Source organism: Perna viridis, chromosome 15, assembly GCF_037379345.1.
Source record: "Perna viridis isolate PV_CMFRI_1.1 ecotype Kerala chromosome 15, ASM3737934v1, whole genome shotgun sequence".
Taxonomy (NCBI): domain Eukaryota; kingdom Metazoa; phylum Mollusca; class Bivalvia; order Mytilida; family Mytilidae; genus Perna; species Perna viridis.
This window is the reverse complement of record NC_142459.1, coordinates 10,555,884-10,583,025: the sequence shown is the minus strand read 5'-3', so window position 1 is coordinate 10,583,025 and position 27,142 is coordinate 10,555,884. Positions and strand designations below refer to the sequence as shown.

The 27,142-nt window shown below is 31.7% G+C and overlaps 2 protein-coding genes across 7 annotated transcripts in view; one reads left to right on the top strand and one right to left on the bottom strand.

The window, feature by feature from the left end:
* Positions 1-148: 148 nt before the first annotated feature.
* Positions 149-24,531, bottom strand: LOC148596899 (uncharacterized). Of its 3 annotated transcripts, none has more exons than XM_088564394.1 (11): positions 24,388-24,531; positions 20,600-20,650; positions 19,877-20,049; positions 16,129-16,222; positions 13,379-13,535; positions 12,245-12,443; positions 11,238-11,496; positions 9,836-9,977; positions 9,431-9,442; positions 4,187-4,269; positions 149-2,736 (listed from the first exon to the last, which is right to left on the bottom strand). In XM_088564394.1, the coding sequence occupies exons 2-11, from the start codon at positions 20,606-20,608 to the stop codon at positions 2,509-2,511; spliced, it is 1,356 nt and encodes a 451-aa protein (XP_088420520.1). In that variant the 5' UTR covers positions 20,609-20,650; positions 24,388-24,531; the 3' UTR covers positions 149-2,508. The 3 variants fall into 3 exon arrangements, with proteins under 3 accessions (XP_088420520.1, XP_088420519.1, XP_088420521.1); XM_088564393.1 differs by lacking the exon at positions 9,431-9,442 and adding an exon at positions 6,323-6,340; XM_088564395.1 differs by lacking the exon at positions 9,431-9,442.
* A 15-nt stretch (positions 24,532-24,546) lies between these two features.
* LOC148596898 (uncharacterized) overlaps positions 24,547-27,142 on the top strand; it is a 48,701-nt gene continuing 46,105 nt past the window's right edge. For 3 of the 4 annotated variants that reach the window (XM_088564389.1, XM_088564381.1, XM_088564387.1), the window contains exon 1: positions 24,547-24,673. The gene's annotated coding sequence lies outside the window, so the exon portion shown is untranslated. The remainder of the gene's footprint in view (positions 24,674-27,142) is intronic. The other variant, XM_088564382.1, reaches the window with a different exon arrangement.

The following is a 27,142-nucleotide window of genomic DNA, read 5'->3' as shown; positions in this document are numbered from 1 at the left end:
GAAATAAAAGATTTCATGCAATTTTTTTTCAAAAATTAGAGAGGGGTGTACTCAAGACCTGCCACCCTATGAATCCTCATCTGTTTCTCTACAGAATCATCTCCATATCTTTCTTCTTGGGAGAGAATAATAATTAAAAAATGAGCACTGTACAGACAAATGATTTTAATAAATAAAATTGTCTAAAGATGCTTAACAAAGTATTACAAGAACATCATTCATAAATAAAGTAAAAAACATTGGAAAATTGGGAAAAAAAAGTAGTATCAAAAGTATATCTGTGCTACATTACCTATATAGGGTGAAATTTATTTAATTATTATAGTTCAGTGTGCAACAAATGCAACTATGGAAGGTACAGTGTTTTCAGTAGTGTGCACTAGTCATTGTGGAGTTTCTTGCTATTTAATGAAATATTCAACAATCTTCCATCTACATGACTGTGTGAAAGCAGGAGATAAAGCCGCATTCAGGAATTTTTCCCCTCTTATTTGAAAATTCAGCTTAAAATCGTAGAAAAATTAATTATTGAATGAGGCACCAAGTCTGATCTTATATATTTTGAGCAGATAATAAGGCCACATACCATATAGTTCTTCTGTAAAGCGTCTTTAGAACCAAAATTGCCAATACTGTTCAATAATTTTTTTTTAAAATGTCTAAGTATTGAAAATTTTTCAGTTTAAGTATAATTTTTAGTCATAAATTTATACTTTATTTTATCATTTGTCTTATGAAAAAAAAAATTCTGTTGACAAAATATTAAGTTTGAAGATTTTTGGGATTTTTTTTTTATCATTTTGGCATTCATAAAAGGAGCATTTGATTTAAAATTCTTAAATTTAAAGAGAGTGACTTGTAGCAAGTCTAGTACAGTAAGATTATTAATTTTCACGGAGTACACAATTTTCCCTATTTTCATGGTCGACAGAAAAATGCAAAGAATTGTACTTAGAAGCTCTAATAATATTTTTTTAACCATAAATTTTTTTATACAATAGAATAAGTGAACATTATCAACCATGAAAATTAATATACTTACAGCGTTTGATTCTAATAATAGTGGTACATTAATACACAAAATAAACATATAAATGTGCAAAGATATGTGTGCAGGGCAATATCACAGCTACTCTGATGAGAGATCTAAGAACAATTCAATAGCGTAACCTGTCTATACTGAACCCTGAAAAAGCAGAAAAACCTGTCTATACTATACTGAACCCTGAAAAGGTAGAAAAAACTTGCCAAAACCAGACATCTTCAGGTGCATATCCAAGGAAAGGTATGTTCAGTGTACACCCCTAAAATTTAGGGAAATCTTTTTTTACATGAATTTTGATTTTTCACTAATTCTTGTCCAAAAAATGTTCTTCCCATGCTATCCTCAGCCTTATCTATTTACATCCCCTCCTATCTGAAATCCTGGATCTGTGCTCGATCTTTCATTAGAAAAGGGTTCAGTTCAGTCAGTAACACTGTATTAGAACATCTCTTACAAGAGATTCACATAAAATAAGTACAATTTCTGTTAAAAAAATGTAAAGAAGTAACAACTTTATGGACGGAATGTTAGAAAAGGCAAACAATTTAATTATTACTATCAAAATTGAGACAGTATCTGAAATCCAAATTTGTTTAGATAAACTTTTCTGCAGACTGTGTTACAGAAAGTCATCAGGTCTTGGAAGAAAATAAAATTCAACTAGAAATGGTCAACAAATGAACTAACAGCTAAATCCAAAATACAAGTTTTCTAACCTGAGTTTAAACACAAAATTAAAATTGTATGCAACCAGCTAAATTAAAAAAATTCTTAAAAACAATACTTAAATTAACAGTAAGAAACTGATCATTTAACTGACTACTTCAAACCTACACTCTAGAAAATGACAACATTTAAAGCTGAAAAGATTGTGTCTTAAAAGATTGTCCATTCATTAAACATAGCATTCTAAAAAAAAAAACATTATAGAATCTGATGAAAGGATAAAATGGGTTTTATATATAACAGTTATATAGATTAATAAATGTAAAATTCAATTAACAAAATAAGTACAAGGATGTCACTTCTTAATAAACAAAGGGAGATAATGCATGATTTGTTATGACAACCTTGTACAGTGTACATATGACAACACTAAGCAGTGTACTGGTGACATCCTTGTACAGTATACAATTGACATAATTGTACAGTATACTAGTGACCATCTTGTAAAAGGTACATGTGTCAACTTTGTTCATTGTACAGGTGACATCCTTGTACAGTATACAGGTGACAATCTTGTACAAGGTACATGTGTCAACTTCGTACATTGTACATGTGAAAACCTTATACAGTGAACAGGAAACACTATTGTACAGTGTACAGGTTAGAAATAATGGTATAACGTACTACAAGGCAAAAGTACAGCTGTTCTACAATCGAAGGTTATTATGAACAAGGTACTGTTTCTGAGCATACATTCCATTGCTAAGTTCTTGTCTTTCTCTGGTTCTTAATCTGCTTTATTCACCATCTTGCATCCTTTTTCGACGGTTACGTCTTGCCGCAAGCTTTTCTTCCAGACCTTGGTCCAACCTTTGTTTGTTCATTTCCTGGACCTTTTCAAACTCACTCTTTTCTTTTGTATATTGATCTTTCAGTTTGTTGATATTGCCAAATAACATCTCATTAGATGGACATGGAGCTAAATCCTTCAGTGGCATCGGGGTAGGTGGTGGCATATCTTTTGACTGTAGCAAAAAAAATTGTAAATTTGCAATTATCAAAAAATATTTGGTGTTGTATGTCTATTATGGATGGTTGTCTGTTCACATAATGGTATTTTATGTTTCTGGAAATTCCTGGGTCTTTTAGTGTTCCAATTTTACAGATAGAATTTAGGTTGAGTTTTTGACCTGCCGGTAGCAGATGTATAATTTTTGTTGTTTACTTGTTTGTGTAAAAACATTATAGAAGCTTAAATTTGTCGTATAGCTTTCCGTATGTTGGTAACCTATATAAATGTTCCCCATCGATAAAAGGATACAAAATTGGGTCGGAGTGTCAGTACTAGTGATATTCTATTCACATAGGGGAACTGAAATACGAATGGTTCAAAATAATTCTGTCAAAAAGATGTATTAAACTTGGAAGTGGTATTTTGAACTTTTAATGAGCGGCAGAGCTTGTGTTCTAGGCAGTCTTGATACTTTCCATCTGTTGAAACACCACTTATTACTAGTTATTGTTTGAGTACAAGCAGGCATCAAAGGCAATGCCTAAAATTCTTTCATGTAAAAAGTTTTTTTTTCTTAGCCTTTTGCCAAGTGTTTAATAATATATGTTAAAAAATATGTAATTTCATATTGGCCCTGTTATAGGTTTAAGGTCTGTCATATTGATCGAGGCGGTCGTATTGGTCCTGAGAACTGTCGAGGCCAATATGATTGACCTTAAACCTATAACAGAGCCAATAAAAATTTACTTATTTATTGACAATATTATTAACCAACTCAACTAGATGATTTTTCAGAACAGCTGTTTTCGTGTTTTACCAAGAACATATAGGTTTATTTGCATTGGTCCTGGTGATCAAAGTTCAGGAAATCAAATTCTAAATGGCGGTGTCAAATGACCGGAAGTTATGATGCCACATGGGCCTGGTTTGATCCATATTGGCCCATTATAGATGCCCGGTTTGAATTCATATCAATTGGTCAGTTTTTGACATATTTTAACGTATTTTGGGTAGTTGGTTAATAGCACAGTGTTATTAACACTTGGATGGAAAAATACTGTTCAAAACAACAATTATATATTTTAACTCCGTTAGTTGAGGGCTGTCTTCCTGTACTTTTATTTTTGTTTTATTTCTCCTGATTGAGAGACAACAAAAACAAATTTGATTAATTTAACTTTATTTTATAATATTTTTTTTTAATATCAATTCTTGAGATAACACCTATATATCCCTTTTAGCCCCATATATCAATCAGTATAGATCCTTTTGTGCTAAATGTGGGATAGTCAATGAGCATGTGTAGAGCATGCTCCATATACACTTCCGCGAGGAAAATTCTTTTGTTGTACTTAAGTCCTACCTTGCGGAAGTGTATATTGAGCATGCTCTTCAACTGAACACAAAAGGGTATATTATAAGAAAAACAGAAAATGATAATTTGTCAAGAAACTTGAACTTACAGATCCTTCTGTTCCAGGAACATCATCAGCATCTGTAAGGTTAGTTAATTCTTGTTCTTGTTCATCTTTAAACTCTTGGTCACCTACAATAGGGGAGATAATTCAAAATTCAAGGGAGATAATTGAAAATTTTATATACATGTAGATTGAAAAGAGGTGATGATACATTTATCTACATAAAAAAAAGGAAAATACACAACATCAAAATAAAAGTAGCATGAATAAAACTTATATCATTATTAAAAAACAGGAAAAATGTATGTGGAAAGTAAACAATATGAAAAATGCAAGTATTGCTATGTAATAATACACTACAAAAAAATCAGAAATTATTTTGTGCATTTATTATTGTGATTTTTAAAATTTTCCTTGAAAAACAATTTAAATTAATAATAAATTCTGCATAATGGATATCTAAAATTCCATAACAGCTTTTCTTATTGAAATTTTGAATTAATCACATTTTTCACAATAAAAAAAAAAACAACACAATAATTTCTATATCAGAAACAAGTCACACATGCATTAGTGCATACAATTCTCTCAAAAAGATGTATAGTACGAACACCAAAAGAAGGGGGTATTGAAAAGGAAAGGATAAGTGAAAAACATGGAAAGTTAGTGTAAAAGATAGATTTCTTTAATTTACAAATGTCCTTTAATAAAGAATCAAGCTATCAACAGATAAAGATATGAAACTTGTTAAGATCTTTGCTCAGAATTTCAGTTATATTTCCTGTCAGACTGAAATCAGGTTCTTCGTGCTTCTAAGGTCATAGGTTAATGTGTATTGATTACTATTACAATGACCTTTTCCCCTATAAATAATATTCAAGAGTAAAATTCAATTTACAAATTGAAGGGAGAAGTAAATTGGCTTTCACAGATACCAAAAATATCATGTATGAGACTTATCCTTCAGTGTTTATAATTAGGTTTTGATGAAAATCAGAAGTGAAGCCAGTATATTTTTTAATTGCTAAAAATTCTTTGTGATTTTTGGTGCATTTAGAGGCGTACAAACTGTCGAAAGAAATTGTGCTGAACATTCTCTGTTCTTTGGTCAAATGGGAAGTAAATGTGCTCTATTCACCACAGTTGCTGTATTTCTTTAAAGACTTGAGGAATATTTTGAGAATTTTCATGAAGCTGGGTTCTGATTATTCAAAGAAAAATGTCCATAGACTGACATCGGAAATAAAATCAAAGTTTTGGCAAAATATACATGATAAAATCTCTTTCTACTAGATTTTGGTGAAGAAAACTACCAAATTAGATGAAATGATTATGGTCAGGTAAGTTTTCCTAAATGAATACAACTTTAAAGTTTAAAATAATTTTTTGGTTCTCAGGCTATCCTCATCACTTTTTAACGGTACTCTTGTAGTAGATACTGTATTAAACCAGTCTCACTAGACATTTATCCATTTTCCAACCATTCCAACTCTTGACCTTTTATTGTGGAGTAAAAAAAAATCATTGGTATTGTATGAAATTTTCTTTCGTATTATTTTCCAATGAAATGCTCATCTAAGTTAATATACAGGATATCCTGGCAAGTATTGTACCAAGTTTTTAGATAGTCAGAATGACGCCTCTTCAAAAGTTGATTTTGATAAACGATTTAGTCAATTGTTTGAATCTTGTCACATGACACCATGAATTCATTAGAATGGGGACCTTAACCCCTACTTAAAGCGCTATAGGATGCTGTTGTTCATAGAGTGAAGACTGGAAGCATGTCAACTAAAAATCTCTAATTCACAATATACTAAGATGAAAATATAATGCTTTTTAAAAATTATGAAAGTTTGGTAATAATACAAAATAGAAAATTCTGACAAGTATGAACCATATTGATGTACCCTGAAGTTGCAAACTAAATACGAATAAATCTTTGGTTTTGAATGCTTTTAAAATTTCTAAATGCAGGATTAAGATAAAATCAAAAACACGACTTACAAGCCCTATTGCAATATCAATAGAAAAAAAAGAATGCACTGTATCATAAATATGGATTGTGTAAAAAAAATATGCCCTCATTCATTTTCATGAAAAATGGACTGAGAACCAAAAAACTATATTTAAATGGTAAAATTGGTTCCTCGGTCTATATATAAGAGTGTTTTTTCCTACCTCCAAGTTTCTTCAGAACTAAACAAATTAGATGAAAGTATGTATATATAAGAATGATTAGCGAGTTATAAAAACAAAACTAGCGAAAATATACTGGGAAAGACCTATTGTTCGTGAGATACCAATTTTCTATGTTTTTGTGGTGCGTGTTAAATGATAAATTAGAATTACAGTAAAACCTGTCTAAACCAATTCATAGTGATATAAAATGACTTTAAACAGTGTCTGGTATTAAATGTAAGTTTATATAAGAATCAGGCAAAATGAGAAAAATCAGAAATATGCATGTCAAAAACTCACCATTCTAAATATAATTTTACCCAAAGATGCTTTCTCTATTTGAAAAGACCATTTTTTATCTCTGCATTTCTGGATTTGCTCAGATGTTTTTCAACAGAATGTTAGCACAATTGGTTTTTGACAGAGTCATCTGTCCTTGAAATGTTCATTTTCAGTGCATTTCAATGAAATTATAACTTAATTTACCAAAATGATATGGAAAATTTTGTCTTTTTTCCTTGATTCTAATGGCGCAGTTGGTTAAATAAACTTTTAAAATTGTGAGTTTTTTACGTACCATGTTTCACCCACTGACTGATTCTTACAGGGACTGACATTTAAGATTTTCAAGATTCAGTTTTAGACAGGTTTCTTTGTACTAACAAAATGTTTCATTTCAACCAAAAAAACAAAATCCATGACATGAAGGATTCACAAAAAGATCCAGTAAAATTTTGACAAATCACATTTAGACAAATCACAAGAATAGATACCAAAAAATAAAAGCATCTTCACAGTAAACATTGAAACTACTGTGAAAGTACTATTATTTGTGGATATCAATATTCGAGTATTAGGGAAGAAATACAAGTTCGTTCGATTTTCAAATTCATGGTTTTGATTTTTTTCAGTATACACATCAATGGAAATCTCTTTTTTGTTGTGAATTCAATTTCGTGGTATGGCCTTCTCACGAAAACCATGAAAATTGGTACACCAAGAACAATAGTACTTTCATAACAATTAGATATACATGTACATGTAATTCCAATCTTATTTACATTAATTTTTTTTTCAAATGTATTAATTAGCTAAGTATTTGTAATATATGACAAATTTTCAAAAAATTTTAACAGCATAAAATATAGTGGTGTTCATAGCACTTGTTTCTTAAAACATACTGAGGCTTTTTTTTTATTAAAATGAACTTAGGAATTTATTGGATTGGAATTACTGGTACAAATTTGGAATATCATTTACTAAGAATTTTTCATTTACAAACATAGCCAAATTCACTTACACAGACATTTATTTCGTATGTGAATTAATTTGACCAAGTTTATAAAAAGACAAAAACTGACAAAATAACATCCAATACTACATTATATATGTAACCACTGGGAAAAAAGTAGCTATTGCCAGAAAGTCTGTTTCTTGACTTCCTGTGAAAGAATAGGGTATGACATTTAGGTTTGTCCTATTACCCTGGACAAGTAAAACTGATTTCGGACGAGTAAAAGTTCAATGATGCCTTCCTAAAGGACAACTTAATTTCTCTGAATTTACAACATGGATAATTCGTAGAGGACACTCTAACTTTTACTTAGGCCAATTGAAATTTTCTTCAACAAGGCTCTCAAAAAGGTTTACATCAATCAGTGCCTGGATTCAGAGAAAAAAAATTCATATAGAGATAATTCCTTAACTATTTTTTAACCAATAAGATTGCTTAAAATTGGATGTTAGAGAAAATACTCCGGGATATGAGGAAAATCTAAATTGAGAATCAGGAAACAATTTATGTTGATTCTCAGTATTAATAAATTAAAAATTTCTTATTTGAATGAATGACAGGAAAACCCTTTTAATACTTCACTGGCAAGAACTACTCTTAGATCATGAACTACACTGACCTAACAGAGTATGCATGCATTATAATTTTTACCACAACATTCTTGTTGTGTTAATGCTTAAAGTAAACAAGGACGGTTTTATCATTTTGAATATATTGAAGTATCATATTTTGGTAATTCAATATTGCAGTAAAATAATTTGCGAAAGGAAATAGATTCAGATATACATCCTTAAGTAATATACAGAGAAAAAGCAGTGTCATTCACTTATCGCAAAGAAAAACTGGGCTTATCCAAAAATATTGTATTCTAATTACTGAGCAAAAAATGTTTGTTTACTTTAAAAAAAAATGTCAGTATGAATTGCATTAAATCGTATGAATTATGGGAAATGAAGATAATTTCCTGTCCATTTACATGCAGAAACCATATAAATTGATAAGGCAAAAAAACTATAATTACTGTAGGTCCTTGGAGGTATGAAAATTAAAAAAAAAAAAACCAAAAAACTTGAACCTCAAAATAAAAATAAAACAGAAAAAAAACTTGTAACTTTAACTTCATCAACATAAGAATAACTTCAAAAGCATAAGTTTATGAAAAATAAATACAGGCCCCAAGTATGAAATTTGAAAAAAAAGTAGAAACTATTATCTATGCCAGTCTCTGTAAGAATCAGGCAGCAGGTGAAACATGTATAAAAAACCCATCATTTTGTCATTTGACTATTTGCACTATAAGAATCAAGGAAAACAGACAAGATTTTCCATATCATGCTGGACCATTGAGTTACAATTTCATTGAAATGAACTGAAAATGAGCATTATAAGGGCAGATAACTCTTGTCAAAAACCTCATTTTTCAAAGGTTCTATAGAAAAATTTCTCTGCACAAAGCCAGTGATGCAGAGATCAAATAATGGTCTTTTCAAATAGAGAAAGTATCCTAGAGTGATAGTACATTGTAAGATTGGTGGGGTTTTGACATGCATGTTTCTGATTTTTCCCATTTTGCCTGATTCTTACAAACACTTACACTCAATGCAACATAAGTCAAAAACCACAAACTAAAACAAAATACAATTCAATACTATTTTCATGCATTTAATAAGTTAACGTAAATTTTCAAGATTGATAGCCTCATTTTACAGATTGAAATTAAAGCCCACTCAGTTCTACACTATATTACGGCCATTTTTTTAATTTATCTTGCACATCACCAGCTCTCATACTAGCAAAAGCCAGAACAGCCTCACCTTTTGAAATCCCTAAATTTAAAGGCAGTTAATTTGTAATTCTCTATTAAAATCTCTTTCATTAAATGTATGTATTTCATTTTGATACATAAAAAAAGTTAAGTTACAAAAATTTTGCTCTTTGAATTAAATTATTTATCCTGTACAAAATATACCATAGTGTATCCCTGAACGATGATAATATTCTCTTTCTGAATCAATTTTGTTTCAATTTAAGCAAGCAGCATTTTCATTGAGAAATTCATGTACAGAAAGTTGTGGCAAAATTTAGATATTTTTCAATATTTATCATGGAAATTCTTAAGGCTATTGATTTCAATCATAGCCTTTTCAACTGAAGTCTAACATGTTTAAATCTCCTATTTAAATCTTATAAGGGAGATAACTCAAAATAACAAAACTTACTAGCATCCAGATTAACAGTTCCTCCATCTTTTTCTACTTCCTCCTTCATCAATTTGAGGCGTTCCACTCTTAAGTTCTTTGCACATTCCCTTTCTTCATCAGAGGCAGTCTTGTAATCTTTTTCAATTACTGTGTTCAACACCTAAAATAAAACTGATAAAGTCATATTCGATCTTTTTTTAAGAAAATACACAAAGAAAATTTGTAAAGGTTATTATAAAACTAACCTTCGAATATGAGCCTAAATATTATAAAAACTGCCAATACAAAACAAAATACCAAAGTGCGCCAATACAGGATTTTGCCATCCAATACCGCTTTTACCTGTCCAATACGTCATATTGGCCTAGGCCGATATGATGTATTTGACAAGTTAGTCAATCAATGTATATTGCGTCAAGTTTACCATTAAGGTTTGTCTTTATACTGTAACACAATTTTAAACGAGAAATGACATTTTAAGCAAGGGAAACAAAATTTTTTATCCAAACCAGAAAACATCCTGGGAACTTCAAAACAATGCAATGTTTGTGACATACCAACAGAAAACTTATTTTCAGTCAGTGACCATACATCTATTGTAGATATACGGGCAATGCATTTTAACTGCCTAAATTGAACATTTGCAGTATGAAGTTTGTTTTCTGTGTATAAACCCCATAGCAATAACTTTTATTTAATTTTCGTACATGGTGGACACTCCTACGACTGCTCCAGTTGGGTGTTTTAATCAAAGTTTTTGTATGTTGTCTTTAGGTTGCTGTTTCCTGTTGTTAATATAAAAGTTTGTAAGAGTTAGAAATAATAGCCTGCCTGTCTGCCTGAGATTGGCTATTTTTTGGCAAGAATGGCTTATTTTAGCAAAAATCTATATAGCCATCTAATAAATATATTGAAAAATTGTATTCAGCACTGGCTAGAATTTGAGTGAGTTTCCTACCCTGAGTTTGTTTGATTTTTTTATAACTTTATTATTCCTATTCTGGGCAACTAAAAATCTTGAATTAAGTAAATACAAATAAATACATCACCCCTCTTCTATGATTTTGACCATTTTGCTTGAAATGTCAGAAATGTTTGTGAAAAACTCGAGGATGATCTCAGCAAAGGATTTTTGTTAAAGAAATCTAGTACAGAATTCTCAACAGACCCAAAAGAGAATCTCATTAAGGTAGACCTAAGCTAAGGGACATAACTTTTGAAATCAGCGATATGTTTGTATTAGATTCAATTTCACAAAAGCCTATCAAGCATTCATTTGAAAAAGATTGAAATCAATCCAAGTTACTTTAATGCTTACATGAGATGTATGTAAAATAGTTTATACAAGAGTACCATTGATTTGTATGAGTTATGCCCCTTAACCTAGGTCTACCTCCTAACCATCTTTCTCATAACTAACATTATCAAACCACTGTAACAGAGCAGCAGCCCGTTTGTATGTAACACTATAACATTCCATAGCATGTTTCATTCTATCCACTGTCATCATATCAATATAGACGTTAGCTGTTGCCTTGTCGAGAGTTTCAATCTCTTTTGGTTTGCAGTATGGAAAATCTATATTCGTAATATATTTCTGAGTGTTTTTCAGGTTGGAGCTTGCTGCTACAAAATTGTTTCTTGCCTCTGTGGCTACAGTATACTTGGCTTGTGTGTCACTGAAGTAAGAGTACCAATTTATAGTTTATGTTTTAACATGAAGTGGTAATTTACCTCCTATAAAATCCTAGCAGTTAAACACCAATAATATAAATTTCTGGAAAATTTGACATATAGTGAAACCTGTCTTAACCAAACCCTATATGGACTGTAGAATTTGTTTGGTTTACCCAGGTTCAAGAAGTGTCTGCTTAAGACATGTTCTAAGTTTATTCTGGTTTAATTTTAGACAAATTTCACTGTACAACAAAACCCATCCAAACCATACCTCTTTCAGACAAGGATTTGTTCTTTATGGGCAGGTGTTTGATTTACACAGGTACAAAATACAATGATACTGCCAGACATGGAATTCAGATGTCTCAGGGGCCAATCCAAGATTATATGAAGGGGAGGCGTCATTACGAGAATCAGTATAAAGTGAATGAATATTAGAAATTGCCATATTCAATACAATAAGTAGCAGATAATAGTTATTTTTGTTTTTTTTCCGTAAAAAAAGTGGGATGTACGCACATTACACCCTCACCTGGAACCCCCCACCTCCCCCCCCCCTGTGTCTGATTTAGACTGGTCATTTAAGGGTTGGCTTGAAACATGATGTCATGAGCTTATTTCAAGAAATTGGTTTAGGCAATTTTTTGTTTTCTTCAAGACACCATGAAAACTGATATCAACATTAACTGATTACAGCAAATTATAAGTACCAGGCAATACTTGACAAAACAAGTACATGTAAGTTTGTACCTTGAGTTAATTTTAGACAGCTCTCCCCACTTCTTTACACCAAAACACATTTGATTGACAGCATGTTGTAGTAAGATCTTTCCATTGTTCCACTTGTATCTTGCCACACCTATTCTCTGTTTCTTCTCCTGTAAAATGTCCAGCTGACTCTCTAGCTCATTCTCTCTTGCACTGCCATAATTTCCTTTAAAGATACCAGCTGTAAAAGGAAATAACACAGTTATAAGATTCTAGAATTGTCAAGAATCAGGCAAAATTGAAAAATAAGAATCATGCTTAGAAAAAGCACACAAATATGACAATGTGGACACACAGTTTATGAAAATGAATTAATTGCACTTGAAAAAGAAAAAAGACATATGTGCCATTTCTTCCAATAACATTTTTAATAGATTCCATGGAAAGACTTGTGCTTTTTTTCCACAACAATTCACCCACTGCCTGATTCTTACAGAAAATAGCCCTACTTTTCTAGAATCTGGCAGATCTTATCTTGTTGGTAATAAAAACTTTCAATCTATTCCCACATTTTTCTCTCGAAATAACAAATGAAGGATGGATAATGTTCAAAACAGCCAGTTCAGAGAAGATACTAACAAGATGGCAGAAAAAAGCAGATGGACAGATGTATACCATAATAATGTCCCTCTATTCTTCAAAACAATGAACAAAAATGAAAATAAACACTTATATTGACTCATCATATGGATGCTAATTGTGAATCTACTGCTGCGGCTTGTTATCCTACTTGCGGGTGAAAGGGAATGTAAAGTGGATAAGTACAAAGCCTCTTCACGAAAAAGACTCATTCAATGCATTACCGGTACTTAAACAATGCAATTCATCTGGGATATAGTATCTAAGGCTGACTTTGAAGGGATCACATAGTAGCAAGAGCCCTAGAGATGCAGAATGACAGCTCATGATCATATGGACATGCCCTGGCTCTCACCAAACTTGCCCAAGCTATCTGTCAAATAGCTCAACTGCCTTGTAGACAATTGAGAATATTCAAAGGCTATGAAATTTAATCCTCAACTGAATACGTGTAAAAGGCTATGAAATTTAATCCTTAACTGAATACATGTCAAAGGCTATGAAATTTAATCCTTAACTGAATATATGTACACATACACAATAGTTCTTCTTGTTCAGCACTGAGTTTATCTAGTTTGTCTACATCAGGTTGGAGAGCTTTGATTTCAGCCTGGATACCTTCAATCTGTTTAGCTATACCCTCAACATCTTTCTTGGCCATTTCTTCTTTGTTCAGTGCTTCTAGGTACTCAGCCTGAAAAACAAGGCATATAAGGTACTCAGCCTGAAAAACATGGCATATAAGGTACTCAGCCTGAAAAACAAGGCTTATATTTTGGCATTGACTTTAGATTATATCTAAAATAAGGCAAGTTAAACTTGAAATACATACAGTGATAATACTTTTATTCACGGGAGTTACTTTACAGTTTTAAAGATGGAGGGGAACCTATGTTTTTGCCATATTAATGATCATCTTGTCTGCCTACTCATATGTTAATAATTTTTTGTGACATTGTTCTTGATTCAGACTACTGTGAAAGTATTTCATTTTGTGTAGATTAGAGAAAATATACAAAAATTCATAGATTCTTGAGTTTTGAGGTTTTCAGTATACATATAGATGGGAATCTTTTTTGTTCAGAACCCAATTTTGTTGGCTGACTTACCCACAAATACCATGGAAATTGGTACCCCTTGAACAATAGTACTTTCACAGTACTTAATGATAAAGTTGAGATACTTCTTAAAATGGGTAGTAAAATCTCTACTGTTTCAATATTGGATTAAGAATTATAAACACACATTTTTAAAACTACTGTGGAAGTACTTGAATTCGTGGATAACAATTTTCATGGATCAGGGAAGAAACACAAGATCGTGGATTCTTGAATTCGTGGTTTGGAAGTTTTCAGTGTGCACATCAATCAATGGGGATCTACTTTTCATTGGGAACCAAATTTCATGGTATGACCTACCCACGAAAACCATGAAAAATTGGTACCCCACGAACAATAGTACTTTCACAGTACTTAATGATAAAGATGAGATACTTCTTAAAATGGGTAATAAAAATCTCTAATGTTCAAACATTGGATCAAGACTTAAAATACATAGTCAAAATCTAGGGAGGCCTTACCTATAGATCTGCCACTTTTTAAAAAAAAAAAAGTTTTGTTTATCAAAGTCCATAAACATGGGAAAAGAAAGGTTTTCAAAATCTAGCTACTGTGAAAGTACTATTGCTTGTGGGGTATCAGTTTTCATGGTTTCTTGGGTAGGCCACAAAATCTGGTTCCCAATGAAAAGGAAAATTCCTTTGATGTGTATACTGAAAACGGCAAACCCACGAATTCAAGAATCCACGAACCTGTGTTTCTTCTCTAATCCATGAAAATTGGTATCCACAAATTAAAGTACAATCACAGTATTATATAACTAGAATAGGTATGGTGAATTTGTCAAAGAGCCAACAATCCAAACTGATGAAAATGTCAGCCCAAGGCCATCCCTGAATGACAATGAAACCCTCACACTACAGGGCAGGCTGCAGCTGGCCCCAATGGGTAAAACAAAAGAGTTGCACCTATATACTTGAAAGTAACAAAAATAAACTAAAGGTGAAAACAAAACAAGACATACAGCGGCCCAAAATTCCTGACTTGGGACAAGCACACCGGAACAAAACATGTGACAGGATTAAAGTACTTTGGCGTGATCACAAACCTCCCCCTCTAAAATCTGGCCACTGTGGGAAAAATATCATAACAGTTAAACACACCCAAACATCAGTACAAAAAGGTCTGAGTCCTTTATTACAAAGGAAATTAAGAAACTAGATAAATTACTACTAGCAAGATTTATAATTAGTTATTTGTGAATAGCGGGTATATATTTTGAAAAGATGCCTGTCTTTCCTGTGCCCAGAACCATTTTTTATTTTCTTATTTTTCAAAATGAAAAACAACTCCTGTCCTTTCAATGTATATGAGTTCTATTCCATTAAGTCATATTGTCAATTGTAATGACCTCCTGTGTCTGAATCAGAAACTAGGTAATGTTCAATTCAAACGGATCATTTCATCCTTCAATGTAAACTTCCCGCTCTCGTACAAGCAAAAAACACACATAAAACACATGTGTATGATATTTAAGAAGTACAATTTTATCTCATATGAAGCTAGAACTACTAAGCTATGACGGTAAACAAGCTATCGATCAGCAGCTTAATGTGGAGTAGTAATATATAATTATGCAAATCATATGCAAATGTAAAGTACTGAAATTACAAGTACAACTGGCCAGCCCGTGGTAAAACAATGATTTATTTATTCCTTAATTAACTTCCATGTTTTCAAACTAATGACATCACAAAAAGAAAAATTTTCTCACATTTCAGTAAGTTTCGTGGCCCTGGTCTCGATTTCACAAAAAGTCGTAAGTGTAAAGTTGATCGTAAGTAATGACGTCATAAACTAAAATAGCATTGTGACGTCATGATTTACGATCAATTTCACACTTACGACTTTTCGTGAAACCAACGCCTGGGCCAGATTTAATTTTAGGTTGATTGGATTGTAAGGGAACCAAGGTTATAGCGGTAATCAAAAGAATGTAATCCAGGGACAAAGACCAGACATGGAAAACAGACATACACAACAAAGAACATAAAGTAGCTAAAATCATACATACAAAGTAACAAAAGTAAATGAGCAACTCGGACTCCACTAAAAACTGGGAGCATGGATCAGGTGCACCGGTAGAGTACGCATCCTCTGCTTTTCTAGAAACCCCCGCCGAGTTGCTGAAAAAAAATCCCCAACTCCAGATAATACAAAAGAACTTACTTCTTCTTTTGACATTTGCTGGTCAAATTTACTCTTGTCAATAGCTGACTTAATCTCAGCCTGAAGGTTGTCTACATCAGCTTTCTCTTTCTTCCTGAAATGATATTATGCAATCATGAAATGAGCAAGCAGTTTTCAGGCAGAATGCTGGTTGTGGTTATTCAGGCTTATAACATAAAACATCATGGTTGCATGACATTAGATATTAAGGCATTTGCAAGTGCATATATAAATGTCCATAAATGTAAAATATTGTGCAATTACAAAGTTTGATAGTACAGGTCTATAGGATTAGATATATTTTTGTTATGTTCCGTATTTTAAGTTTTTATTGATATTTACACCAGGAAAAACTTTTGACAGTTCTGTAATTTTTTAACTCTTTAAGGAAATTCTTACAGGAATTCCAAATTTTACGACATAAAGAATCTAATATTCCTGTGACTACAAAAGGAGGAATCTCAGACACCCTTGGGTAAAGTTCCAAATTTCTCTTAAAAGGTTGAGCCGAGAAAACACTGAAATGATACCCAAGGGTGTCTGAAATTTCCCTAACTTGCATTATCTGGAGGTGTTGGACTCTTTTTCTCACTTGCTTACAAAACTGCATAAAACCTTTAATTATATCATCACAAATGTTACATGTTTTATCTCATCCCTGGGTAAAATTAAGGAAATCGTATATGAACCAAAGGAAATGACATGAATGTGGTGTCAACGAGATTTGAAAACCCCGAGGAACACCTGAAATGAATGTGGTGTCAAAGAGATTGGAAAACCCAGAGGAGCGCCTGAAATGAATGTGGTGTCAACAAGATTGGAAAACCCTGAGGAACACCTGAAATGAATGTGGTGTCAAAGAGATTGGAAAACCCCGAGAAACACCTGAAACGAATGTGGTGTCAAAGAGATTGGAAAACCCCAAGGAACACCTGAAATGAATGTGGTGTCAAAGAGATTGGAAAACCCCAAGAAACGCCTGAAACGAATGTGTTGTCAATGAGATTGAAAAACCCTGAGGAACAACTGTGTCTCCAAAGTAAGAAAATATATCAACATTGTTGCTTCCCCTTCTGTTTTAAAATTATGTAAATTATTTTGCTAAATGTCATTACTTTACCTATGCCAAGGAAGTTAATTCATTTTCTTTTATTCATATGTGGAAATATCTAAAGTAATCATATATTCAATTATATTTGAAATTATGAGTAATCATGATGTAATTAATTACATTTTTACCCCAATGTAATCATAGTGTAATCAATTACATTTGAAAGTAATCAATCCCAACCCTGACCAATAATTTATCTTGACACACAAATTAAGTAGTTATAATATGGATGGAACCATGGAAGTGTTTAACAACATTATATCTATTAAGTTGAAGGCATTACACAGTCACAAGGGTATGAGATTTGGGCAGAAAAGATTGGAGACTGAGTGGAGCAGAAAAACAAAAGGTTAAAACCAAACACTTCCCTAGAAACTCATACACTTCCCTAGAAACCCAAACACTTCCCTAGAAACCCATACACTTGCTGGGGTGAGCTGGTGATCAAAGTAATGTCAGATATTGAAATTTAAAGTACAGTGCTCTAAACACTTGGTCACAATACCAGTGCTCGCCTTTAGCCACTAGCACGATGCCGTAAAAGTTGACTGAGGTTAGTGAAATGATGTGTACTTTTCTTGTTTCAGGCTAGTTGAATCCTATACAGTCCTCTATTATTCGGGCTAGTTGTTAAAAATTTTGAAGGAAAGCACTGCCATACATGAACACTACTTGACCTAATATCATATAAAAAGAAGTATTCAATTTCATCTAAATTACTTTTGTTAAATACAATTCCATTGAAAACTGTACTTTAGAATAGCTAAAATAACGACAGCCTCATTGTTCCTGACAGTAATAAGATAATTTTCAAATTACATTTTCATGGCATTGATTCTAAGTAAATTATCATCCCAGAAATAGTCCATAATTAATGACCGCTTGATTAATCAATGAAACTCCTATACAACATGTTATAGAAGTGTAATGGAATTAAACATTGATTAAATTACAATACAACCACATGCAAGAGTCATGTTTTAGAACTATTGATTAATTGTGGTTTAACTAGGGTATAGAATTTATGCAGGTAAACACCACAAGCGATGTTCTCTGCCTTGAATACTGTAAACATATTAATTTTTGCTGTTGTTAATTTTCACAGATTCTGTCAAGTTAACATATTTCTCAGGTACCAATTTTCCCGTTTTCACAAAATGATTACAGTTATAAAGTGTTAATAACTGATTTCTCGGTTACTACTTTTCACACTTTTATGTCCACCATGAAAATACCCAAATTTTAGAATATGGCGAAAATTAATATGTTTACAGTAGTTCTTTTTTTGGTAACTGTGACCTTGACCTACTGGCCTATAAATCAATTTATGCTTTCCTAAGAAATAAAGCTTCAGTTTGTGCAAGTTCCATTACAATCCACAATTTCAAAACATTAACAAAGATCCACTAAAAAGTTTGAATAAAACAAAATAATAAAAGGGGACATAACTCTTCTGTTGGTTAGTTAACAAAAAAAAAATACAAATCAAGTAGGTATTTTAATAATTCTAAAAAAATATATCAAAATTTTGCACTTAGTATCCTCACCTGCCTTTTATAATGAAATGTACATTCATATGTTTATATGTCTGCTTTGGCACTGAGTGAATTAAATTTCCAATAAAGTAAATAGTCTTGCATCACAGTTGATTTAAAGCAATATTTATTCGATATTTATGTATGACTGTTGTAATATAGACAGAGCGTTAAAGGGCAATCGGCTTAGATGCTGGTAGTAACATATTAGACTCTAAAACACTATACGGTGCCTGCTATTATTGTCATAAAAAAGTAGGTATCGCCATATGACTTGTATTTCAGAGCATTGATTATCTTTGAACTTTGAAAAAATTGATCAACTCATAGAGTTTTGACAAATATAGATTTAAATTTTCCATTGAGTATCTGTAACAGTATCACTGTATAAGAAATTAGCCTAGACTTAATTATTTAGCCTGACCATGTAGAAAATCATTCAAATTGGTTCCTATGGAATAAAAGATTAGTTCAGCAATCAACAGAACCATTACTGGACAGAATTTTTACAATTACACATTCTGGATCATTTGGTCCAGTAAACCAGTGCTGTCTTCAGTATAGGACCTATCAGTGACAGCATGCAAGTCATAATGACTTGTACATTCATGAGAAAACTTGCTTTCATATGTATATTAAAGAGGTAGACCTAAGGTAAGGGACATAACTCTTAAAATAAGTGATATGTTTGTATCATACTCAATTTTACCATAGTATATCAAGCTTTCATTTGAAACATAATGAAATCAATCAAAGTTACTTTGATGCTTACATGAGATTGATGTAAAACAGTGAATACAAACATTCCAATGATTTGTAAGAATTGTGTCCCTTACCTTAGGTCTACCTCCTTAATTTCTATGTGTGGAAAAAGACTAGAAACAGTGTTCTACCTAAGATCTTAAAATATACAGCTGGCTTGGGTGACACTGTCACTATACAAAAAATTACAAGGGTTCTTATGAAGAGGGATACAGGGGCAGTCTGCAGGGGCAGCGAGACAAACTCACACAGGTCTTTGAGGATGGAGAGTGGGGCTCCTCCAGTTCTATGTAGCAAAGACTTTAAGACAGATTAAACATTTCAATGGGTATAATCTTACGTTTTCTCCTGGCAATCTTTGTAATGTTTCTCAAGCTGTGACTGTGTTAATTGGACATCTTTTAATTGGTCCTCTTTCATCTTCAGGTTCTTTCTAATATTTTTCATCTCCATCATGTGAATTTCATTGTCAAGTCTTACGTAGGTTTCGATAGTATCCATGGTAATTTTTTTCTACAAATCATGTATTAAAATTAAGATAGGAAACGCTGCTCGAATATTTAGGCTGTCATTACCAGTAATTTACTCAGACTATTTCAATTCATGCTGTACATATAATTTACTCAACCAATTTCACACTCATAGAACAAATATGCCTTCAAACAAGAAAAACAACAAAATTTCAGTTGATTTCATTAAATATTATAATTTAAAACAATTAACAACATAAGGGTCATAGTGTATCAAATCATTAGTGAAAGTTCAGGCCTGAGTTTCATAAAAAATCTCAAATTGAGATTTTTCTCAAATCTTTGTATGTTCTAAAACCTTCAACTCTTAGTGATTTGATTGGTGGAAAATTAATTTGAGGAAGGATTTTAGGAAAATCTTAATTTGAAACTTTTTTATGAAACTTTGCCCATAGCCGCAATTCAGGCAAGGAGTGGCAAATTGTGACAAAAAAAAACGTAATATAGACATACATGTACCATTATTACTATTAATGTTAATTAGCCTGCTCAAATGTAAGTTTCAATACAATATGAAATTTGCATGTACATACCGAGCCCATCTTGGTGTGTTTGCTTTGAAGGCTACTGTAGCTAAAAGTATTCTGAAATGAAAAAAAACAGTGCCACTATCAGCTTGAATTGACCTTCATAGGCTTCATTTATGATGCATACACCCAGTGCCAAATCTAGAGGAAGGTACAAGGTATTATTGGTCATTTTTTACCTGATACAATGCACAAAATTAACAGAATTTTCCAACAGCAGAAGGGGTTTTACCTCAGAACCCCCTGTCTACATGATAGATCCAACACTGATATCAGTAATCATTTATACAATTCAGTGATATTTTTTTGAGTTAAATTACATTCAAAACAAAGCGGTTTCCCCTGCTGATAGTTCCCTAATTTAAAAAAAAAAAATGGCTAAAACAATCCCATACAAGTTGAACTATTTCCGAATTGGTAGTCAAAGCTGAGTTAGAAATAGTAGCCTGCATGCCATTTCCGAAGGGCTGGCTAATTTTAGCAAAAATCTATATAGCCATATAGCAAATATATTGAAAAATTGTATTCTGGACTGGCTAAAATTTGAGTGAGTGTCCTACCCTGGTCAAAGGGTAGAATTTGGTGTTTCAGTTCTAAATCACACTGATTAACTGTTTGTGACATACATATACAATGTATCTTTTTCTTGAAATTCTCTATAAAATTATGTAATGTAATGAAAAATTCAAGATTTTGTATAGTTAATTCAAGTTTCCTAATTTGAAAAAAAAAAGATGAGGTAGTTACAAATGTAAAAAGCTAACAACATCACTGCCAGCAAAAATGTAGCTATTGAGTATTGATATACATGTATGATACTACAGTATATCATTATTGTAAATATGAATTTGTAATATAATGAATGGTATTTAAACAAAAGTATGTGTATGCTATCTTCTATGGTAATTTAGAATGGAATTGATGATGATTCCATTTCACTCAACGATCTCATGTCAAAAAATAAATAAATATCAAAAGTAAAAAAAAAAAAATGTAGATATACACCTGAAACATGTCTAAACTGTACCCCTTTGAAACTTTACAACTTGTTCAGTTTAGACAGGTGTTCACTTTAACAAGGTTCAAAATATGATCATTTGATAAAGAAGGACTTAAAAAAGTATCTGGTTTAGACACAGGGGTAAAAATTAGGAAATGCAAGCTGGTAGCCCAGACCAAATTTTTGTTCAATATTATCTACACATTCAACTAAATTTTACCAAAAAGTTTGGTAGCCCAGCTCAAAATCAAGTCACCCATGGCAGTGTTCTAGGATTTTTCAGAAATTGAGGTTTCCTTGGGAAAGATCCATATAAAATCAACTTTCCCACAGTCAATGACTGCTCTCCTAACAAAACAAATTCTTACAGTATATGAAGTTTTCAACTTGCCACAAGAAAGTGTAACTAAGTACCTAACTTTACCTGACCCAAATTTCACTTGCCCCGGGTAACGGGAAATAGGAATCCTAGAACACTGCATGGGCTACTGGGCGACTGTTAATTTTTACCCATGAGCTACTGGGCAATTGCTAATTTTTGCCCATGGGCTACTGGGCGACTATTAATTTTTGCCCATGGACTACTGGGCAACTGCTAATTTTTGCCCAAGGTGTTTTGGGTGTCTTGATTATACAATTTTCAGTTCACAAGTTTTACTGTATTCACCTTAATTAAACATTTATATAGATTTGATCATTACTATATTGGTCAATGTTTATAATGATTTTATTGATCGTTGTTTGATAAGATCTAATAAGGAGTATGTATGAAATACATTGTACAGCTATAAAATGACTTGTCCATATTTAGTGTCAGTCTCTGTAAAAATCAGGCAGTGGGTGAAACATGATATGAAAAAAAAACGTCATTTTGATTGTGTATTAGACAAGATTTTCCATATTATGCTGGACGATTGACATTTCAAGGGCAGATAACTCTGTCAAAAGCCTCATTTTTCTAGCATTCTATTGAAAAATTTCTGAACTAAGCCAGTGATGCAGAGATTAAATAATGGTCTATTCAAATAGGGAGAGTATCCATGAGTGATATTACAATTTATGTACATTGTCATATCGTAGGGGTTTTGACATGCATGTTTCTGATTTTTCCCATTTTGCAATGATAAAAATTAGCAGTTGCCCAGTTGCCCATGGCTACTAGATTTTGAGCTCGGCTATCAAAATTTTAGGTAAAATTTAGTTAAACATATAGAAAATATCACACAAAAATATGATCTGGGCTACCACCTTGTATTTCCAAATTTTCATCCCTGTTTTGCCTGATTCTTATAAACTGACTTGTCCATATTAAATCATATGATTGCGAGATTAATGGATAAATGTAGTTTAATGCTGCAAGTTTGTTCGAACATTAATAAATAACACTGAGTGGTCATTGCTTACTAAATACCTTTAATGGTCAAGCATGAAGAATTTTATTAATATTAGTTTCAGATTCAATATTCTATTATAGTCTCACCACATGTAAAACATAACAAATATACAATTGTGATAACAACAATTAAAATTACCAGCGCCTTTACATTAAGCATAACAAGAGATCTATTAACAATATATACATTTATCATAATAAAACACAGTTTAATTCAAGAATATAAAAAAGTTACCTTTCTACTTAAAGTTTTAAGTTAAAATATCAAAGCAGGTCTTGGCAACCATATCACAAAATTCTGAGTTGTTGAATAAAATAATAACTACATTTGTATATAATACAATAAATGAATTAGCAAAGACTAATTAGTGGTCTATTGGAAGCAAATCCATTAAGCATTATTTTTCTTTACTTTTGAAATTGTTATTTGCCTCCAGCCCCTGTAATGTAGCCAAACTGCTTGAAGAGGGAGATTTGAGCAAAATCTCAGTTTGAGGCTTTTTAAAACCCAGGCCAGATCATACTTAAATACGCCTGCATATGCCTGCCAGGTTAAAATATGCCTGTGGAAGAAAAGCATATGCCTGCAAAATTAATATTGTGTTTTCTGTGAAAATAATGTTATATTAGCTAAGTAAGATGTATTTTATTGAAATAAATTTCTGGAAATTATTTGTTGATGGGAAGTAGAACTAGCCGCTGTAAATAACAATCTGGCAGGTGTTTGACCATCGTGATTGGGCTATGTATTTGTATATGAGATAACTATAATTACCAAAGTAAGAGAGATGAAAATGAATGTATTGACTTATTTAACATGTAATTTCTGGGAAAGTATAATCAGTTTTTAAATTTCTTCTACAGGTGTATTTTTAACTTGCAGGCATATTTACATGTAAGTAGGACTGCCCAGGCCAGATCAAGTAAAATAGATTTATAGTGTATCATTTTGAAATTTTGTCATGTACCGTTTTGAACAACCTTATATGTCAAAAAAAAAAAAAAAAAAAAAAAAAAAGAAACCCATAACGTACAAAAATTATCATTATATAAAGTCCCTGACTTAGAAGTAATGAAGAAAGATAATTCAGCAATCAATAGATTTTTTTTTTGTTTGTTAATAATATTTCCTATCATATCAATATGCACAATTTGCTATTAAGGATAAAATTTGCAACCAATTATATCATCACAAATTAAGCTGAATAAATGTCCTTTCAAATGCAATAAATTGCAAATAGTTATCTGGTTTGTTTTTGGCTGTGGGTTCAGAGACATTGTTTACACTATAAAAACCGAGCAAATTATAAATAATTTCCAGGTAATAACTACATCTAAGATTGCTGTTTGATAAAAGATGCGATGTGTGCAATATTAGATTTAAGCAGATTTAGTCAATACCTTTCCGTGTCAGTTCCCAGTCCTTCAGAAGAATAAATTTCTCAATTACCAAATGGTTAAATTGCAAGTCTCCACAGCCTAATTCAACAGGAAGTGACGTAACTCCATAGCAATTGTGTAAACACGGATCTGAAAAACTGGTTTCTTGTACTGAAAATAGGATACCAGATAGCAAGCGCCCTGGAGCTGAAGGATAAAATGATTTTCATTATGTTGATACAGGGAGAGTAACATAAAGTCCCTGGTTGACATCAATAGATTAAGCGCACTGTAAATATTTAAAAAAGTAATGCATTTTTCCTGTAAAAATATTAAACTCAATTTATCTCCCCTTAACCACTATTTGAAGTTATGGCTTATTCCCAAACTGATGGACTTAATCTCTAGTCCTACAACATAAGTGTGTAAAAGGAGAGTTTTCTGGAATGTCATCGTAGATAGATTTAAAAATTTATTTCAATCAAATATCAACCTTTCATTTACAAACACAGAACATATATACAATTATGACATATTTACATTATATAAGCTGAATTTAATAAAGACATATAAGCAGAGCTTAACTATACTGAAATATAAATTAACTAAAAAATTTGTCCTGAAAAAAGGTTGTGGTAAAAATCAAATTTTGACCCAAAGTTGATATTTATACGAGGATATCACATGAAAGCCTGGAGGCTTATTTCCAAAGTGGTCTCCAGATACTATAGGTAAAAATAACTTATAGGTTAAAAAATAGAAATGAACAGCAACAAGCTCAAGACTTAGGTAGTGAAACTCTTAATCTGGTTTACAAGATGTATAAAATAGAAAGTATGTTACCTTTACTATATAGTATATTTATCTTGAAAAGAATCTTTCATTGTTCCAAAAGAAAATCTTTAACTTTAGATTTGAATGTAAATGAACTTCTAATTTTTTTAATTTCTATCAGAAGGCTATTCCAGTCTTTGATGGCATTATAGTAAACAGTATCTGCTGAATGCCCATATACAGCTGGTACAAAATAAGCTGTATTTGCTAAATCTTGTGTTATATTTGTTTACATCTCGTGTTTTTACAACATTTGTTCTCATATATTGAGGGCATTAATTATATTATATCTTATGAGCATGCTTTGGTCTCATTTCCCTGTGTCTGTGATTTGGTCATGGTTTGCAAAAAATCCTATCCAAAAATCGAGTCAGGGGTGTAACATCAACGGTAACACAAAAGCTCAACCTGCATGTATACATAATTTTCATTTAAAAAATGAAAAAATTAAGTTGTCTACGCCTATATCCCCACTTTCTGGTTAGGATCACTTGGTATGCTATTTCTGTTCACCATAACAACTAAGGGACTTATCATTTTTTGTCAGCAAGGGCCTTCTTGGTCAAAATGTAAGGGAGATATTTTTTTCACTGTAGAAAGGAGGAATCAATTTTTTAAAAATTTCCAAGTGATGTAATTTTTTATCCTATCATGTTCTTGGGGATCATTTTTTTTCTTTAATTTTACAAGGAGCAATCAAGAAAAAAATGCAAGGTTCATTTCTGAAACAACCAGAATAAAAGATAAGAGATAAAACAGCAATATTATGGCATTTTGCAATGCTTAAATACATTTACTGAGGGGCCTTCATCCCCCTGGAGTCCCTGCTTAGGCCTTGCTATGGACCTGCTAGGGACCTTGAGTGATCCCAAGAATAACTACCCTTCCATTTATCATTTGTTACATCCCTACAAGTGACATTCAGTATTAATTTTAAATCATCGTTACGTTTTCATTATCAAGATAATTGAAAAATTTTTTTGGTTCCTTAAACTGCAAATAAAACTGTTTTTATACATGGAGATTTTAGACATATATTCAGTAACCTAAATTTTTTGTAGCAATTTTATATGAAAAATTTAGGTTTATATATAAGTAGGAGAGTTCTTTGTGATTTCATCACTTACCTGTGATTTGGTTTTGGTTTGTAGGAGAGTTCTTCGTGATGTCATCACTTACCTGTGATTTGGTTTTGGTTGGTAGGAGAGTGCTTCATGATGTTATCACTCACCTGTGATTTGGTTTTGGTTGGTAGGAGAGTTCTTCATGATGTATTTGGTTTTGTTACCAACAAATCCATTGAATGGCATGGGGCATTAACATTAAATCATCATAACTTTTTCACTTTTTAAGATAATTGAAAAATTCTTTTGGTTCTCCAAACTGCAAATTAAATTTTTTTATCCATGAAATTCTAAAATAAATATTCTGTTATTAGAATGTATGAGTATAAAATTAAAATAATACTATTGTAAGGAAATAAAGTTTAACAAAAAATTATCATTACAAATTTATTTTTCAAGTGAAGGAATAATAAATTCGCATTCAAAATATGAATTACTTTATCGAAAGGAAACATTTTACAGAACGAAAATTGGATATTAAATAATAAAGTTATAAAGTTTTGAAAATTGGGATTCTTATCATGAAATTATCAATTGTTTATTTAGTTGTTTATTTGTCAACAAATTTGACACTTAATAATATGCAAATTAGCAAATGTGACATCACTGATGAGATTGGCAAACTCTCCTTAAAATATACCATTACAATTTTTTTTTTCAAGTAACAGAATCCTAAGTTTACAGACAAAATATGAATTATTTTATCAGAATGAAACATTTTATGAACCAAAACTGGATGTAAAGTTTAGAAAATTGGAATTATTATCATGAAATTGTCAATTGTTTATATACATGTAGTTGTTTATTTACCAACAAAA

What these genes read in the sequence shown, in the direction of transcription:
- LOC148596899 (XM_088564393.1), bottom strand. An exon ending in TGAACAAGAAGAACTATTGT is followed by an intron (nt 12,444 to 13,378) that starts GTATGTGTACAT and finishes TTCCTTTTACAG; the next exon opens with CTGGTATCTTTAAAGGAAAT. An exon ending in CTGTCTAAAATTAACTCAAG is followed by an intron (nt 11,497 to 12,244) that starts GTACAAACTTAC and finishes CTCTTACTTCAG; the next exon opens with TGACACACAAGCCAAGTATA.